The sequence below is a fragment of the Rhinopithecus bieti genome, unplaced genomic scaffold (assembly GCF_001698545.2).
Source record: "Rhinopithecus bieti isolate Rb0 unplaced genomic scaffold, ASM169854v2 scaffold_27781, whole genome shotgun sequence".
Lineage (NCBI taxonomy): Eukaryota > Metazoa > Chordata > Mammalia > Primates > Cercopithecidae > Rhinopithecus > Rhinopithecus bieti.
In genome coordinates this window covers 631,330-650,649 of record NW_016812388.1, presented here as the reverse complement: position 1 = coordinate 650,649, position 19,320 = coordinate 631,330, and the positions used below count along the sequence as shown (strand labels likewise).

At 43.7% G+C, this 19,320-nt stretch overlaps 1 protein-coding gene across 1 annotated transcript in view; it reads left to right on the top strand.

The window, feature by feature from the left end:
* Positions 1-946: 946 nt before the first annotated feature.
* The window catches only part of SPPL2A (signal peptide peptidase like 2A), a 61,841-nt gene continuing 43,467 nt past the window's right edge, over positions 947-19,320 (top strand). The window contains exon 1 of the mRNA XM_017896172.1: positions 947-1,012. Coding sequence (XP_017751661.1) covers positions 947-1,012 — 66 coding nt within the window. The remainder of the gene's footprint in view (positions 1,013-19,320) is intronic.

The window sequence follows — 19,320 nt, the reverse complement described above, 5'->3', positions numbered from 1 at the left end:
GCTCACTGCAACCTCTGCCTACCCGGTTCAAGCGATTCTACTGCCTCAGCCTTCCGAGTAGCTGGGACTACAGGTGCGTGCCACCATGCCTAGCTAATTTTTTGTATTTTTAGTAGAGAGTTGGTTTCACCATGTTGGCCAGGATGGTCTAGCTCTCTTGACCTTGTGATCCGCCCACCTCTTGCCATCCAAAGTGCTGGGATTACAGGTGTGAGCCATCACACCTGGCCAAGTTTTAACTTTATTCCAAGTGTGATAAGAGAGTGAGATGATCTGATTTTTGTGCTTTGAAAGATGACTCCGAAACTGCTATGTGGCTACTGGACTGCGCGGAGGGGAAACTGAGACCGTTTGGAGGCGAGAGACGTTGGTGGCCTGGATAGGGTGGTGGCAGCAGTTCTGGAGAAAGTGGATGGCTCTGGGTTATGTGGTGAGTTAGAGTGGTCAGGAACAAATGACAGGCAGATGAATTAGGGTGACGCTCAGATTTCTGGCTGCATGCAAAACTCGGGTAGTTACTGGGAAACCGAGCAGACGCTCAGACACTTCGGAGCCTTGAGAAGGAGGCCTTCAGAAATCCGTTCTCCCGCCAGGTTTCGGCGTGAGTTAAAGTCGGGCAGCCGGAAAGCGACAGGCTCAGACCCGCAGCCGGTGGCCTCGCAGCGCCGGGACGCCTGGACACCGGGAGAGCGCGGGGACTCTCCGAGCCCGGCGACTCTCCGAGCCCGGCGCGGGGGTTTCCGCAACTTACGGGCGGGGCCGGAAGAGGAAGTCGGCGCTGTCGTGGCGGCCCCAGGAGCAGCGGCGGTCCCATCGTTGCCCGGCCGCCTGCCCTGTCCAGTCCGGTCCGGCCACGGAGGCAGCGCAGCGGCGGGACCCCGAGGGAGCTACCCCGCCGAGTGAGCTGCGCTGCGCCGTGCCGTCCCACCCGGCGCCCTCCAGTCCGATGGGGCCGCAGCGGCAGCTGTCTCCTGCCGGAGCCGCCCTACTCTGGGGCTTCCTGCTCCCGCTGGTAAGGGGGCGGGAGGGCGCGCAGACCTCCCAGGGGCTGGGCGGGGCCGGGGCCGGGGCCGGGGCTCGTTTCCCTTACTCCCCGCCCGGCCTTCCCTCTGCCCGCGCCTCAGCGGCCTGCTCTCCCGCTCCTCTTTCCCCCCCTCCCCTTCCCATTACTCATCTCTTTCCTTCCAGCCTCCTCTTTTCCACCCTCTTTCCCTCAACTTTCCCGCCCCCGACTCACTTCCCGCCCGTTGAAGTCCGGCGAAATACCTACCCCAAAAAGATGAGAGGAGCCCCTTAGGTTACGTTGACTTTGGTGCTTCTCGATAGTTGCTCACTGTCCCAGCATGTGTAAAATTGACCTCTAGGTTTTATTGTCTAAGCCTTATTTACCGCTTCTTGCCCTTGGGAAGAAAAAATACATATACAAGGCGCCAGGGTTCTTACCCTTGGGAAGAAAAAATATATATACAAGGCTCCAGGTATTAGCACTTTAATTGCACTAACACGGATGTCTTTATAAAATTTCCTTCCCCCGCTGTAGTTCCTGCTTCGCCTTAGGGCTCATTTGATTCTGTTATGAGGTTTTTTTTTTTTTTTTGGAGGGGGTGGTGGGGGGGTTTGTAATAGCAGTAATTTAAAATAACTTTTAAAAGACACCAAAATGTAATACTTTTAGTGGTTTTCCGTTTTCTGCCTAATTTAAAGGGATGGGTGGGGAGCGTCGGTTAAATATAAATAACAAATATGTGTTCATAGATTTGTTTTCATAGTTACAGAGAAAGTAATAGTGTTTTAAAATTCAGCCTCAAGTAATTCGAGCTTCAGTGTGGGAGTGGGGTGTCAGGAACCCGGTGTTTCAGTTTTTGTTTCTAGTAACTTAGGGAGTTTCAGGTTGGAAACTTACGCATGTTGTTTATTACAGAATTGGTGTCGCGTAAGCCTGTTTCGTTCTATTAGAACGTGTGATTTCTTTGAAAGACTTTTGCTGACTCTCAAGTTTAAGGGGTTAGTGAATACAAAAGCGTCTTTAATAGTTATTGAAAAACTAAAATCTAAGCCAAAAAGTAAGTGCCTTTTGGTATATTCATAACTTTGACAGGCAACATCAGGAACCTGAGAGAATATATCCAAAATTGCTGGGGAGGGGAGCTCGATATAAAAAGAGCAACAAAGTAGCAATGTTAGTCGGAGTCTTTAAGGTGTTTACTGTGTAATCAGACAGATAATACTTACGTCCAAAAGATACTCAGATAGTATATAGATGTATGCAAAACTATAACCTAGATATAAAACTTTTCAAAGTGTTTTTGCACTCATTTTCATTTGAATCTCTTGAGATGATTTTGAGAATGAATATATATCACATTCGTATTAATCCTTTCTCAACATAAATTAATAGCTTAGTGATACATCAGTTCCTCATAAACTCACATTGAAATTCTTATTAAAAGCCCTGAGCCCTCTCACCAGAAAACTCTACTTAAGTAGACTTGTCATATGATTTCATAGCCTTCACAAATCTAAAGATGATCCCTGTTCTGAATTGTATCTAGGCTGTCTCCCACATTCTGGATTTTAGGCCTTTTATATTGCACCTATGTACTTTGTTGTACCGCACCATGGTAATCTCGGGTTCTATACTCCTCGGTTCTAGGGTTGTTGTGAAGATTAAGTAACATTTTTCTACTCTGCAGATATTTGGTGTGCATCTTATTATATGGTATATAATGTCCTGATGACTGAATAAACTGACAATATCTGTTTAAATTGTAAGGATCTTTTTTCGATACCAGCTAGTATTGCTGATTTTTCTATTTCTTGTTGATTTCTTTATAGATTTGTTTTCTTCTTGGTTCCTCCTTCCTTTAATTTGCTGAGATGGTCCTTCTCATTCCTTTCCTGTTCTGGGAACTTGGGTATATCTGGTTTCCTTTTCCTCAGCTGGAGCTCTCCTTTCTCCTTTCTGGATACCTAGTTCCTTTCCTCCAACTCTGTCTGAAGCTTTTTTTTTTTTTTTTTTTGAGACGGAGTCTCGCTCTGTCGCCCAGGCTGGAGTGCAGTGACCAGATCTCGGCTCACTGCAAGCTCCGCCTCCCGGGTTTACGCCATTCGCCTGCCTCAGCCTCCCGAGTAGCTGGGACTACAGGCGCCCGCCACCTCGCCCAGCTAGTTTTTTTGCATTTTTTAGTAGAGACGGGGTTTCACCGTGTTAGCCAGGATGGTCTCGATCTCCCGACCTCGTGATCCTCCCGTCTCGGCCTCCCAAAGTGCTGGGATTACAGGCTTGAGCCACCGTGCCCGGCCTGAAGCCCTTTGTTTATTCCTCTTCCCTAATTTTACAGCTCTAGGTAGTCTTTCTGAGTTCATTTGATTAGTGATGCCAGCTCAATCATTTCATATCTCCTCTATGGGCTCTGGAAACTGGCACTACTTCCTCTTAGTCATGTAATAACAGGGCCAACATCCTCATCTCTAATAGAAGCAGCACATAGTCTTCAGAAACCACTGGCACATCCATCTAGAAGAGGCAGAGGATTTAGTATTGGAAAGGCCCTGAAAGATCATTTAGCCTACCCTCCTCATCTTGTCATCTTCACATCAGAGTGACCTCTCTGTGTATTTTGAACTGAAGCTATAGCACGTCTGGCTGTTTTAATATTTTTTAAATCCATTAGGTCTAGAAATAAAATGAATGCCTAGCAGGTGGTTAGCTAGCTGTGTCTTGACCTTGCCATAAGTACATTTTATTTTTGGGGGTTGTTTGTTTGTTTGTTTTGAGAGGGAGCCTTGCTCTGTCGCCCAGGCTGGAATGCAATGGTGCAATCTCAGCTCACTGCAACCTCCACCTCCCGGGTTCAAGGGATTCTCCTGCCTCAGCCTTCCAAGTACCTGGGATTACAGGTGCCTGCCACCACGCCTGGCTAAGTTTTGTAATTGTAGTAGAGATGGGGTTTTGCCATGTTGCCCATGCTGGTCTTGAACTCCTGACCTCAGGTGATCTTCCTGCCTTGGCCTCCCAAAGTACTAGGATTACAGGCATGAGCCACCGTGCCTGGCTGCCATAATTACATTTTACACCTCTCTTTCCCCAGTTCAACCCCCACTCTGGGCCCCAATGGTCAGAACTTTATTTTGCAGTGTGGACCCAGTCATGGGATTCTGTTTCAAAGACAATGGATGATGTTTGTGCTGGCTCTGTATTATTTTATTTATTTATTTACTTATTTGTTTACTTACTTAAGATGGAGTCTTGCTCTGTAGCCTAGGCTGGAGTGCAGTGGCCCTATCACGGCTCACTGCAACCTCTGCTTCCTGGGTTCTAGCAATTCTCCTGCCTCAGCCTCCTGAGTAGGATTACAGGTGCACGTCGCCATGCCTGGCTAATTTTTTGTGTTTTAGAAGAGACGGGGTTTCACTGTGTTGCCCAGGCTTGTCTCAAACTCCTGAGCTCAGGCAATCCACCCGCCTCGGCCTCCCAAAGTGCTGGGATTACAGGTGTGAGCCACCGCTCTTGGCCCTGGCTCTTTTTATTTTTATTTATTTATTATTATTATTTTTTGGGATGGAGTTTCACTCTTGTTGCCTAGGCTGTAGTGCAATGGCGTGATCCCAGCTCACCACAACCTCTGCTTCCTGGGTACAAGCAATTCTCCTGCCTCAGCCTGCCAAGTGGCTGGGATTACAGGCATGCGCCACCACGCCCAGCTAATTTTGTATTTTTAGTAGAGATGGAGTTTCTCCACTTTGGTCAGGCTACTCTCGAACTCCTGACCTCAGGTGATCTGCTTGCCTCGTCCTCTCAGAGTGCAGGGTTACAGGTGTGAGCCACCGTGCCCGGCAGCTCTGTCTTTTTAAAGTGCTTCAAAGTTCTTTGAAGAATCCTGAGTCTTCCTCATAGTGTCTTTATAAAAGTTGTTTTGGAGAATTGCTTGAGGCTAGGAGTTTGAGACCAGCCTGGTCAACATAGCAAGACCCCACCTCTACAAAAAATTTAAAAATTAGCTGAGCATGGTGGCTTGTGTCTCTAGTCCCAGCTACTTGGGAGGCTGAGGTAGGAGGATCACTTAAGCCCAGGAGTTTGAGGTTGCAGTGAGCTATGATCACGCCACTGTACTCCAAACTGGGTGACAGAGAAGACCATGTCTCTAAAAAAAACACACACAAAAAGAAAAAAATAGTTTTGTTGATTTTTTTTTTCTTCAAAGAAGTTGAAGTAACATATAGCTACATCTTGAACTTGATACAATGAAATGATAATCAGGATCCCCAGCAGAAAAATCTGTTGCTGAAAATTTTCATTCCTTTTGTATACTACACCAACTCAAAGAAGCTTCAGTTCTTTCTCTTCTGCTCTCTTCTCTCAACCTCCAGGGGAAAGTAGGTATGTTCTGCTACCCAGGCAGTAAGAAATCTGCTGAGCTGCTGTGCTGTGGAATGAATTGTGTCCTTTCACCCCCGACAGCCCCACCCCAAATTCATATGGTGAAGCCATAACCCCCAATGTATTGATATTTGGAGATGGGTCCTTCAGAATATCATTAGGTTTAGATGAGGTCATGAAGACGGGACCCTCATGATAGGGTTAGTGCCATTTTAAGAAAAGATACCAGGCCAGGTGCGGTGGCTCATGCTTGTAATCCCAGCACTTTGGGAGGCCAAGGCAGGCGGATCGTGAGGTCAGGGGTTCAAAACCAGCCTGGCCAACATGGTGAAACCCTGTCTCTATGAAAAATACAAAAATTAGCCGGGCATGGTGGCGAGTGCCTGTAACCCCAGCTTCGTGGGAGGCTGAGGCAGGAGAATCACTGGAACCCAGGAGGCAGAGGTTGCAGTGAGCCGAGATCGCGCCACTGCACTCCAGCCTGGCCGACAGAGCAAGACTGTCTTGGAGGGGGAGAAAAAAAGGCATCAGAGAACTTTCTCTCTTTCTTTGCCATGTGAGGACACAGTGAGAAGGTAGCTATCTATAAGCCAGGAAAAGAGCCTTCACTAGAAACTGGCTCAACTGGCACCTTGATCCAGAACTGTGAGAAAATAAATTTCTGTTGTTTAAACCATCCAGTTTGTGGCACTTTGTTATGGAGCCTGAGCTGACTAAGACGTGCTAGGTTTATTACATTCCTCCTTTTAACTTTCAGGTTCTTCAAAATTTTTGTTTTACCTTGCTTCTGAGCTGTCTGTGATTTCTACATCTCATTGGCTCCTTTCTAAGTCACTGATGGCTATATGTCTCTTTCCCAAAATATAACACCTATAGTCTCCTTTGAAACTCAAAAAAATCCTGAGAAGGTTCAGGAAAATTATGACTTATCCTAGATCATATAGAAGGTAATGAAAAATAGGACTAGAACCAAGGTCTTTTGGTATTTTCCCACTAAATTATGCAGTAATATTTTTTCTTTTCTCTTATTAATATAAATGTTATATATATTTATATTATATAATATATATAACATAAACATGTTATATTAATATAAATATGTTATATATGCATATATGTATGTGTATATATAACATTTATATTAATGTAACATTTTATATATATAATATTATAACGTGTTATATATATAGTAATACGGAGTCTCGCTGTATCGCCCAGGCTGGAATGCAGTGGCGTGATCTCGGCTCACTGCAAGCTCCACCTCCTGGGTTCACGCCATTCTCCTGCCTCAGCCTCCTGAGTAGCTGGGACTACAGGCACCCACCACCACGCCCGGCTAATTTTTTGTATTTTAGTAGAGATGGGGTTTCACCATGTTAGCCAGGATGGTCTCGATCTCCTGACCTCGTGATCTGCCCGCCTTGGCCTCCCAAAGTGCCGGCATTACAGGAGCCACTGCACCCGGCCTGTTATATAGGTTTTAATAGAGACAGAATCTTGTTATGTTGCCCAGGCTAGTCTCAAACTCCAGGGCTCACAGCCCTCCTATCTCAGCCTCTCAAAGTGCTAGAATTACAGGTATGAGCCACTGTACCCAGCTAATAATTTTTTTCTGAATCAAAAATTGGGCACAAGACTAAGATAAATTTGTGAACTTTATTTATAAGAAAAGGCTTAAAAATAGGAAAAGTTGGCCAGGCACAGTGGCTCATGCCTGTAATACCAGCACTTCGAGAGGCTGAGGCAGGAGGATTGCTTGAGGCCAGAAGTTTGAGACCAGGCTGGGCAGTGTAGTAGTAAGACCCCATCTTTTAAAAAACTATAAATTAGCTGGGTGCAGTGGCTCGTGCCTGTAGTCCCAGCTACTCAGGAGGGTGAGGTGAGTCACCCAGGAGTTGAAGGCAGCAGTGAGCTGTGACCATGCCACTGTTCTGTAGCCTGGGTGACAGAGTGAGATCCTGTCGATAGATAGATAGATATGCTTATTATATATTTGATCAGTTGTTTAAAATCACCTGAAATTTGGTCTGTTTATGAAAATCCAAACCATAAAGTCTCCACGTATAGGTCCTTCGCTAAAGATAGCAAAAATTCTTTTTAAGTTGATTGTTTTTAGGTCAGAGTTTGCCCAACTTTACCTTGCCCTATGGTCTTAAATCGGTTCTGACTTAAGCATTACTTGCCTGGCCTTATAGGCATTTGAGTTTGTGAATTCTAATGGAAATCATACATTCTGGCTGGGTGCAGTGGCTCACACCTGTAATCCCAGCACTTTGGGGGGCCAAGGCGGGTGGATCACAAGGTCAGGAGATCAAGACCATCCTGGCTAACACAGTGAAACCCCGTCTCTACTAAAAATACAAAAAAGTTGGCCAGACGTGGTGGTGGGGGCCTGCTGTAGTCCTAGCTACTCGGGAGACTGAGGCAGGAGAATGGTGTGAACCTGGGAGGTAGAGCTTGCAGTGAGCCGAGATTTCGCCACTGCACTCCAGCCTGGGCGACACAGCGAAACTCCGTCTCAAAAAAATAAAAAATAAAAAACAGACAAAAATTAACTGGGCATGGTGGCGCATGCCTGTGGTCCCAGCTACTTGGGAGGCTGAGGCAGGAGAATCACTTGAACTTGGGAGGTGGAGGTTGCAGTGAGCCGAGATCACTCGCCGCTGCACTCCAGCCTGACAACAGAGCGAGACTCCGTCTCACACACACACACACACACACAAAAAAAAAAAAAAAAAAAAAATCATAAATTCCATAAAGGTTGAGATATTAAGTAGAAGGTTATTTAGAGAAAACCAGAAAGAAGGCTGGATCTAGGTAACAAGTGGAGTATAATCCCCATGAAGCAGGAACCCTACCTAACTCATTCTCTGCTGTCTCCCCTAACATTTCATAGATTGCAGAGTATTGAATGAATGAATGAATGAAGAATGAATAGCTGCCTTGTCTTCTCCCCACACCCTGCTACGCCTTAGCCTTGCTAAGGGGTGCATTCTATGTTGCCAGATAGTCCAGATGGAAGGAATGATCCTGTTCCTGCTTTTCCCATGGCCCACAGACAACTTTGATTCCCTGTAAATCCCTATTTGATGTCCTAGCTCCCACTTCGTCACTATTTAAATAATTACTCATAATCTCTAAATCTAATTGTAGCCACTTTCAGGGCATCATTTTCATAAACCTTGAATACTGGAGGTAGGAATAGAAACAATGTGTGTTGTCTTGATTATATAAGTTATTAGGGAGGAAAGAGTGAATGATCAGAAAGTTTTTTAGGCCTGACTTTGGTACATGTGTCATTCAGGCAATCCCAACTCCACCTTTCCTGCAGGGGCTCCTTTCAATTCTTTTATTGTGTTGCTGTTGACTTAAAACTGACACCTGTGTGAAAGAGAAAGGTATTTGTAAAGAAAGGGATATTTCTTACATTGCTATGATATAAGGGCAGGTGACTGTTGCTCCTTAGAATTTACCAGTGATTACATTGTAGCTTTATATATTCCAGTTTATGAATATAGATATTTAAAAATTGCTAGTTCTCATTCTAAGTAAATTGTTTATTAACAACATTTGTCCCCAAGCCCTCCCCCGTTTGGTATCTAAAAATAGAAGCATGCATAGTTTAATTTGTACATTTTATTTATTTATGAGATGGAGTTTTGCTCTTGTTGCCCAGGCTGGAGTGCAATGGCACGATCTCAGCTCACTGCAACCTCCGTCTCCCGGGTTCAAGCGACTCTCCTGCCTCAGCCTCCCAGGTAGCTAGGATTACAGGCATGCGCCACCACGCCTGGCTAATTTTGTATTTTTAGTAGAGATGGGGTTTCTCCATGTTGGTCAAGCTGGTCTCGAACTCCCGACCTCAGGTGATCTGCCTGCCTCAGCCTCTCAAAGAGCTGGGATTACAAGCATGAGCCTCCACGCCCAGCCAATTTGTACCTTTTATAAAGAAAGATTACAAAGGGGTTAATTGGAGAGAGAGAGAGATAGTCACATTCACATATTGTCCCTTTAAATTGAAGACAAGTATATCTAATGGAAAACAACACAAATAGCATGAACCAGGTTTAACTTACAGACTGTGTAGGGGAGTGTTGAAACTGGGACCCAGTGATGCAGCTACTGAAGAATTTTGAATAAACTCATGAGAGGAATGGGAGAACTGCTTGCCCAAACACAAATGTCTATGCCATCAGACTGCAGATACATTGTGACCATACTCTCTTGAGAAAACTCCTAAGAGGACCCCTGTACACTCTGGAAGACTAGTGAGTTTCACTACTATTCATAATAAAGTCTATAACCATGTACTTGACCAACATCAGAGCATCACCTGAAAATTTGTTAGAAATGCATAATCATGCCAGGAATAGGTGCAAATAACTGCTGGATTTTTTTTGTTTGTTTTTCGTTTTTTGTTTTTTGATGGAGTCTCCTCACACTTTCACCCTGGCTGGAGTGCAGTGGTGTGATCTTGGCTCACTGCAACCTCTGCCTCTCGGGTTCAAGCGATTCTTCTGCCCCAGCCTCCTGAGTAGCTGGGACTACAGGCACACACCACCACCCCCAGCTAATTTTGTATTTTTAGTAGAGACGGAGTTTCACCATGTTGGCCAGGCTGGAAACATTAAAATTCTTTAATTTGGAAAGAAAATGGTAGGGAATATGATTGAAGTCAGTTGATCTGGACAAAGTAAATTAAAATTGTTCATGAGATCCTAGAATACCATAACAGGCACCTCATAAAGTCAGAGAAAAAGGAAGCAGAACTTAATAGTATGGGCTAGTAGACTTTCTTCCCTTGTGTGTAAGGATCGAATAAGATGCTGAATATAAAGGTGCTGTTGTGACATTCATTGGGTGGCCCTGGAGGACACTCAATACCAGGACCAATCTGAAGGAACTGGCCTGTAAAAGGAAGATTTGGGGTGAGCAGTAAGGAGTAGTTGTCATAGGGAAAGGAGTTCCATGAGCTCCAGAGTCCTAGAATTGGGGGTATTTAGAAGAGTATAAGGAAAGGATTTAGGATGTGGGAGGAACTGATTGGTTATTAGAGGAATTTGAGAAGTGGTAGGAAACCCATGCCAGTATTGTAGAAGGGAAGGAGTTAACAGCTAATGCAGAGAAATATGTGATCATTATGAAAACTGGACTGTGATGGTTGGGCACTGAGAATGAGGTACTTGGGGATCTAGCTGTGTGAAGAGACTTGAAGTGAGAGCAGAGTTGAAAGAGTGCTGATCTCAGTTTTAGAGAGCTCAGTTCTAGTCCTGAGACTGACTGACCTCATCCTTTTGATCATTTTGGATCTGTTTCATATATAAGATGAAGAGACTAGATTATGTTATTTCTAAATCCCTTCTACCTCTGAAATGATCTTTTTCAATTGATGTGGGGTCTGGTTATGTTGCCCAGACTCGTCTCAAACTCCTGGCCTCAAGTGATCCTCCCACCTCAGCTTCCCAGTGTGCTGGGATTCCAGGTGTGAGCCACCATGCCCAGCCTCTTTTAGCTCTTGATACTAAACTTTTTACTAAAAGAAGTTTTTTTGAGGTTTTAATAAAGTCACAGAAGACCAGACCACAGTTGATTACAAAGGAAAATTCAGACATTGTGGAACATGTCTCTAACTCGGAAGGTGAAAAGGAAGGGTCTTTGTCAAATGATCTGAATACTAGCATGAGTGGATCACCTAATTTGGCACTTGTAATGTTCAAACAGACCCTGACTTTCTTTTTTATTTGAGACAGAGTCTCACTCTGTCAGGCTGGAGTGCAGTGGCGTGATCTCAGCTCACTGCAAGCTCTGCCTCCCGGGTTCACACCATTCTCCTGCCTCAGCCTCCCAAGTAAGTAGGACTACAGCCACCCGCCACCACACCCGGCTAATTTTTTTGTAGTTTTAGTAGGGACGGGGTTTCACCATGTTAGCCAGGATGGTCTCGATCTCCTGACCTCGTGATCTGCCTGCCTCAGCCTCCCAAAGTACAGGCGTGAGCCACCGCACCCGGCCCAGACCCTGACTTTCAAGCCCATTTTCTTTATGCTTTCCAACTTAATTGACACAGCACTGTGGTTTCCACTGTTCTGTTCTTTTATAGCCTTGTTACTCAAGGTGTGGTCCATTGACCAGCAGCATCAGCATCACATAGAAGCTTATTAGAAATGAGAATATCAGGCCAAGCATGGTGGCTCATACCCTGTAATCCCAGCACTTTGAGAGACTGAGGTGGGAGGATCACTTGAGGCCAGGAGTTTGAGACCAGCCTGAGTACCATGGCGAGATGTTGTCTCCTATAAGCACTGCTCCTATAGCAGTGGTTCTCAAACTTTAACTGATATCAGAATCTCCAGAAGGGCTTGTTAAAACATAAATTGGCCAAAACTTCTGATTCAGTAGGTCTGGAATGGGGCCCAATAATTTGCTCTTTTCTTTTTTTCTTTTTTTTTTGAAACAGGGTCTCCTGTCACCTAGGCCCTAGGCTGGAGTGCAGTGGCATGGTCATGGGTCCTGCAGCCTCAACCTCCAAGGCTCAAGGAATCCTTTCATTTCAGCCTCTGGAGTAGCTGGGACTATAGATACATGCCCCTATGCCGAGCTAATTTTTAATTTTTTTGTAGAAACGAGCTCTCTCCATATTGCCCAGACTGGTCTTGAACTCCTGGCCGCAAGTGGCCCTCTAGCATTGGCCTCCCAAAGTGCTGGGATTGCAGGCGTGAGCCACCATGCCCTTCCAAATTTATTTTGTTTGTTTGTTTGTTTGTTTTGTTTTGTTTTTTTGAGGAGTCTCGTTTTGTCACCCAGGCTGGAATGCAGTGGTGTGATCTCAGCTCACTGCAACCTCCACCTCCCAGGTTCAAGCGATTCTCCTGCCTCAGCCTCTCGAGTAGCTGGGACTACAGGCATGTGCCACCATGCTTGGCTAATTTGTTTATTTTTAGTAGAGATGGAGTTTCACCTTCTTAGCCAGGATGGTTTCGATCTCCTTATCTCGTGATCCTCCTGCCTAGGCCTCCCAAAGTGCTGGGATTACAGGTGTGAGCCACCATGCCCGGCCCCAAATTGGTGTTTTGTTGTTGTTTTTGTTTTGTTTTCGTTTCTGTTTTTTGAGATGTAGTTTCACTCTTGTTGCTCAGGCTGGAGTGCGATGGCTCGATCTCGGCTAGATCAGTGGCTCCCGGGTTCAAGTGATTCTTCTGCTTCAGCTTCCCAAGTAACTGGGATTACAGGCATGGGCCACCATGCCCGGCTAATTTTGTATTTTTAGTAGAGACGGGGTTTTCCATGTTGGTCAGGCTGGTCTCGAACACCCAACCTCAGTTGATCCGCCCGCCTCGGCCTCCCAAAGTGCTGGGATTACAGGCATGAGCCACTACACCTGGCCAATTTGCGTTTTTAATACCTTAAGAACTATTTAAGTTTTTGCTAGGAAGTCTTTGACTTTAATTATGTCCTGCTCATGATTATCTGTTTCAAGTTTGCTTTTAATCTCTCCAGTAAGACTATCTTTTTTTGTGTTATTTTTTCAACAGCTTTATTGATGTATAATTTGCATACCAAACAATTCACCTATTTAAAATGTATAAGTCAATAATATTTAGTATATTCACAGATACGTGCAACTATCACCACAGCCAATTTTATAACGTTTTCATCATCAGAAAAGAAAATAGGTAGAGCACTGAGGAATTTTAGGGCAGTGAAACTATGTAGTACAATGCTGTAATGATGGATATGTGTCATTGTACACTTATCAAAACCCACAGGATGTACAACACCAAGAATGAACCCTAATGTAAACTATGGGCTTTGGATGATAACGATGTGTCAACGGAGGTTCATCAGTTGTAACAACCACTCTGCTGTGGGGTGTTGATAGTGGGAGAGGCTACACGTGTGTAGGATAAGAGGCTATATGGAAACTCTGTATTCTCTGCTCTCTTTTGCTGTGAACCTAAAACTACTCTAAAATAAAGTCTTTTAAGAAAGAAAGAAGTCTGGGCATGGTGGCTCATGCCTGTAATCCCAGCACTTTGGGAGGCCAAGACAGGCGGATCGTCTGAGGTCAGGAGTTTGAGACCAACCTGGCCAACATGTTGAAACCCCGTCTCTACTAAAAATACAAAAATTAGCCAGCCGTGGTGGTGGGTGCCTGTAATCCCAGCTACTTAGGAGGCTGAGGCAGGAGAATCACTTGAATCCAGGAGGTGGAGATTGCGCTAAGCTGAGATCATGCCATTGCACTCCAGCCTGGGCTTCAGAGTGAGACTCTGTCTCAGAAAAATAAAAAAGAAAGAAACTCCATATCCTTTAGCTGTACCCCTTATCTCCGCATCTCACCAGGACCCAGGTAACCACTAATCTTCCAACCATTAATCTTTTGTATTTCGTTTACATTGCATAAGTACTTGGCAAGGTGCTAGATATATTTATTAAGAGATTAATATGTATAAACAATTGCATCATCTAACTTAATCTCTGTCATAACTGTGAGGTCTGAGTGTTTATTGTTATCTTAAAGCTGAGGATATTGAAACTTAAGATAGATTAAATAACTTGTAACATAACCAGTAAATGATGAAACTAGCATTGTATCCTTGTACTGTCATTTCAAAACTCATGCTCCTAACCTTTGTACCATAATATCTATTGTAGTAAACTGAATTTTCCAAGCTATGCAATATCTGTGAGAAACTTTACTAAGATATTTAAAATGTAATGGAAAGGCTTAACTTGTTTGGGCATGCTGTCTCCCTCACAAAATTTGCTACATGTTCTTTTCTTTTAGTAACCTCTTTATGTATCTCTCCACATTTTTCCTCAAGCTCATATAAATGTACAGATACATTGTAGGGGCTTCTTGAGGGATCATTATGTAAAAATAGGATTATACTCTAAATATCACACTAAAACTTGCTTTTCTCACTATGGACATCTTCTGTTTCTAGAAATAGATCTAGCTCTGTTTTGAGTAGCTGTGTACTGTGCATATCATAATGTAACTGTTATTGGTAGAAGCTGGGTTTTTTTGCTATTATGTACAATATTGCAGTTAATATCCTTATACATTTATCTTTGTGCTTTTACATACTATATCTGTAGATATGAATCAGAGGATTCTATGTATTACAACTTTTGATAGATGCTGCTCATTATTTATTAAAAAGGTTATACCACTTGAGCAGCAGCATGCACAGTTAAGACCCAGATCCTGATCTGGGTACCTTTCCTCTCCACCAGGAGCTTAATGGAATGGCTGGATCCAGATGTATAGCAGATAAAGGACAAGGTCAGCCTAGGATACCTTGTGTCAGAAAAAAACAAGAAGTCCTCAAAGACAAATGGAGTCTTGTTTTTTGTTTTTTTGTTTTTTTTTTTTTCAGATGGAGTCTCGCTCTGTCGCCCTGACTGGAGTGCTGTGGCGTGATCTCGGCTCACTGCAACCTCCACTCCCCAGATTCAAGCGATTTTCCTGCCTCAGCCTCCTGAGTAGCTAAGATTACAGGCACCCACTACCACACCCAGCTAATTTTTGTATTTTTGGTACAGACAGGGTTTCACCATGTTGATCAGGATGGTCTCAAACTCCTGACCTCAGGTGATCCACTCGCCTCAGCCTCCTGAAATGCTGGGATGACAAGCATGAGCCACTGCGCCCAGCCTAATTTTGTATTTTAGTAGAGACAGGGTTTTCCATATCAGCCAGGCTGGTCTTGCACTCCTGACCTCAGGTGATCCACCCGCCTCAGCCTCCCAAAGTGCTAGGATTACAGGCCTGAGTCTTGTATAAAGGATACAAAGAGCCAGCTAGAAGAGGCTCTGAATGACCAAATTTGGAACAATTTGAATATCAAACAAACCATTGTAATTATACCACACTGAAATTTTTTTTAAATTAGTGCATCTCTACTGATACTAAAAGATGGTAGGGGAGAGAGTAAATCTCTTTTAAAAAGAAGGATATGGCTGGGTGCGGTGGCTCACACCTGTTATCCCAGCACTTTGGGAGGCTGAGGTGGTTGCATCACCTGAGGTCAGGAGTTTGAGACCAGCCTGGCCAGCATGATGAAACCCCGTCTCTACTAAAAATACAAAAAATTAGCTGGGCATGGTGGCAGGCACCTGTTATCCCAGCTACTCGGGAGGCTGAAGCAGGAGAATCGCTTGAACCCGGGAGGCGGAGGTTGCAGTGAGCCAAAATTGTGCTACTGCACTCCAGTCTGGGTGACAGAGCAAGACTCTGTCTCAAAAAATAAAAAATAAAAAGATACTAGCCAGTAAGGGTAGAAGGAATGACAATAATTTAAAAATTCACCATTTTGTAATCCCTAGTATGATATGGGAAATTAAGTTTAGGCAAGGATCATCATGGAGGCTAATATCCTGGTGAGAAGCTGTTGGGCTGTTCACATGGTGCCATAGATTACTTACTCATCAAACATAAAGGGAAAAACATGTCTTTACACTAGAGAAATCCTACAGTTACCACCTTAACCAGATCGTCAAAGTCAGCATCACTAGCGCAGGAAATCATGATGTTAATGTATTATTTTGTTGGATGCAGTAAGAAGTACCCAATTCACTTATGAAGCATTCTTTCCAAAAATGTTTAAGCAACCTTCATGTTTATCTGCAGGATTACCTTCTTTAGTTAGAATTGTAAATTATTCCCTGTCTCTACTAAAAAATACAAAAAATTACCTGGGTGTGGTGGCGGGTGCCTGTAGTCCCAGCTACTCTGGAGGCCGACGCAGGGGAATGACGTCAACCCGGGAGGCGGAGCTTGCAGTGAGCCGAGATCGCGCCACTGCACTCCAGCATGGGTGACAGAGCGAGACTCTGTCTCAAAAAGAAAAAATGTAAATTATTTTACTATATGACCTTAGGTAGGTTATGTTAGTGACTTGTCTGAGTCTCAGAGCCCTTCTTTGTGAAACAGTGACACGGAATCAGAAAAAACTTACAAAAGTAACCTAGCATGTAGTTTGTTATATCATAAGAATGTAACACTAGTTCAGCTCTGCTGTCAGAATCCATTCATAGCCATCAAGTATATAGCTGAATGAAAACTACATTTCTCTTTTTCACATCTTATTTCCTTGCCTAATTCGATGTAATTTGACGGCATGCTTTATGAATTCCCTACACTTGCTTAGATCCATAAGCCATGAAGCCCCAAGTATGCCATAAACCCTCTAATCCAAAACGTTCAAGGGACATTTTAGGTAACAGAGCATGGGATTAGAATATTTCTATACTCATTAGAAATTTACGTTGACTTATATGAAACTACCAGTTTTGTAGATTAAAAATGGTGAAATATTAGCAGTGTCATGTGATTCAATCTAATAATGTGCTTTAGTGGCGGAAGCTTAGTACATCATCAACGTTTGCCAAGCATTCTTTCTTTTTCCTTCCTTATGGCTTTAGAAAAAGATTTGCTCAGAGGAGGAGAGAAGGATTTGTATTGAGCCAAGTTTTAAGGAAATTGTGATGTGAACTCTAAATCTATTGTGATGTATATTCTAAATATTTTTGGATATTTCTTCATTTTATATTCTCCTCTCCTCCCATGTACAGTAGTTACTCTTTCCAATCATGTCTTACCTCTTGGCTTTTCTTTCCAGGTAGTGGGAAATGAGACAAAGCTTTTCTTTTTCTGTACTTTAAATTCTGGATTGGTCTTTTTGAATAGGCAGTTGCAGAATTTTGAAAACATGAGCAAGAATAATTTACTTCAAGTCCCAGCTGGTTCTCTTCCAAAGATAGCACTTAGAAATGATAATGTACTTTTTTTCTTTGTACCCTAGTTCCTAGTAGAATATGGAAGGTAAGAGATGGATGGATTTTGAGTACATGTCATTTTATAGAATATATGGCCGGGTGCGGTGGTTCACGCCTATAATCCCAGCACTTTGGGAGGTCAGGAGTTCGAGACCAGCCTGACCAACATGGTGAAACCCTGTCTCTACCAAAAATACAAAAATTAGCCGGGCATGGTGACACGCCCCTATAGTACCAGCTACTTGGGAGGCTGAGGCAGGAGAATCGCTTGAACGCGGGAGGTGGAAGTTGCAGTGAGCCAAAATTGTGCTACTGCACTCCAGTCTGGGTGACAGAGCAAGACTCTGTCTCAAAAAAAATAAATAAATAAATAAATAAATAAATAAAGCCTCATGCAACTCTCCTTAAAGCAGAAGGGCCTTCTCCCCTCCAATACCCCTATGCCAAATCTATTGAAAATCCAATTGTTTCTTCAAAATTTTGTCCAAATGTTATTTCCTCTGGAAATCTTCCTCAGACACGTTTCTTCAATTACAATTTGAAAAATGTTTTACCTCTCTTCTCATAACACTTTAAACACACATTCTTATACCTATAATATAATATTTATTTTATTATAATTACTGCATTTCAATTTGTCGCTTGTCAGCCTTCCCCTCTAGCCTATATTCCTGGAGGACAGGGAGCCAGGCATGTCACCCATCCCTCATGATAATGCAGCTCTTCACACCCACCCAAGCTTTGCAATAGCAGGTACTGAATAGGTATGTCAAATTCAGTTGAAATTAAAAGGATAAGAGAGATTGTTATATGGAAATTTTTCTACACATGAATCTTCTTTTATGTAATCCCACATGGAGCGATCAATGGTAATTCAGCCACTGAGACAACGTCCCACACAATACTTACTCTTCCTCTCTTTAAAATAAACCTCTCCTCCCAAAGGGGTTATGATCCTGTTCTTTAAGCACAGCCATACTCCCTTTCTCTGCTAGACTCTCCACATTATCTATGCCCGTCATTCTCCAGGGGGACTTCCTAACAGTGAATTTGCTGGATCAGAGAGAAGAATCTCCATTCTCATCAAGCACTGTGTATTATACGCCTTTGCCAATTGGCCTGACGAGACATGGCTCCTTTTTGTTTAAAGTTGCATTTCTTTGATGTTCAGTGCTCCATCTTGTCTTCCTCCTCCACATTCTTCACCCACACACCTTTTGCTGTCCTGAGGAGCAATGCTTTCCTCCTTTTAATGTTTTCACGTTACCCTGATGGAATTAACAGGCAATCATCATCAGTCATCCAGCGATCCAATTGTCCACTTGGGGCAGGAGGCTGGAGCCATATCAAAGAAGGCCTGCCTCCAACTTCGTGGGCCACTTGCCTGACAAGAGCAAGGAAACTTGAGGCAACTAGCTGTGTCAGTGCGTCAGCCTGGCCTAGTTAACTCCAGCTCACTCTTCGGACCTCACTTCAAAAGGCAAGTCCTCAAGCCTTTGCTGACTTCCAGATGCACTCAGATTGTCCTGTTCTGAGCTCTGATAATTATTTTTTCATTGTGCGTTTATTTTACTCACATTTGTAATTTACATGAGGACAGGGCACTGGACTTTCTGTTGCTCATCATCTCCTATCACAGTGCTTAACACCTAGTAGGAGGTCAATAAATATTTGCAAAATGAATCAAAGAAAACCATCAATTGGTAATTCTAAATGAAATCCCCAGAGCCGGGCATGGTGGCTCACAACTGTAACCCCAGCACTTTGGGAAGCCAGGGTGGGTGGATCACTTGAGGTCAGGAGTTGGAGACCAGCCTGGCCAACATGGTGAAACCCCATCCCTACTAAAAATACAAAATTAGCCAGGCGTGGTAGTGCATCCCTGTAATCCCTGTTACTGGGGAGGCTGAGGCAGGAGAATCGCTTGAACCCGGAAGGCGGAGGTTGCAGTGAGCCGAGATGGCGCCATTGCACTCTAGCCTAGGCAACAAGTGCCAAACTCCATTTCAAATAAATAAACAAATGAAATCCCCACAGCAGTGGTTATCCCTGTCTGCACATTAAATCACCTGTGAAATTTCTTTTTTTAAAAAATAAAATAATACTGCCTATCCCAGCAGTAGACTTTTTTTTTTTTAAGACGGAGTTTCGCTGTT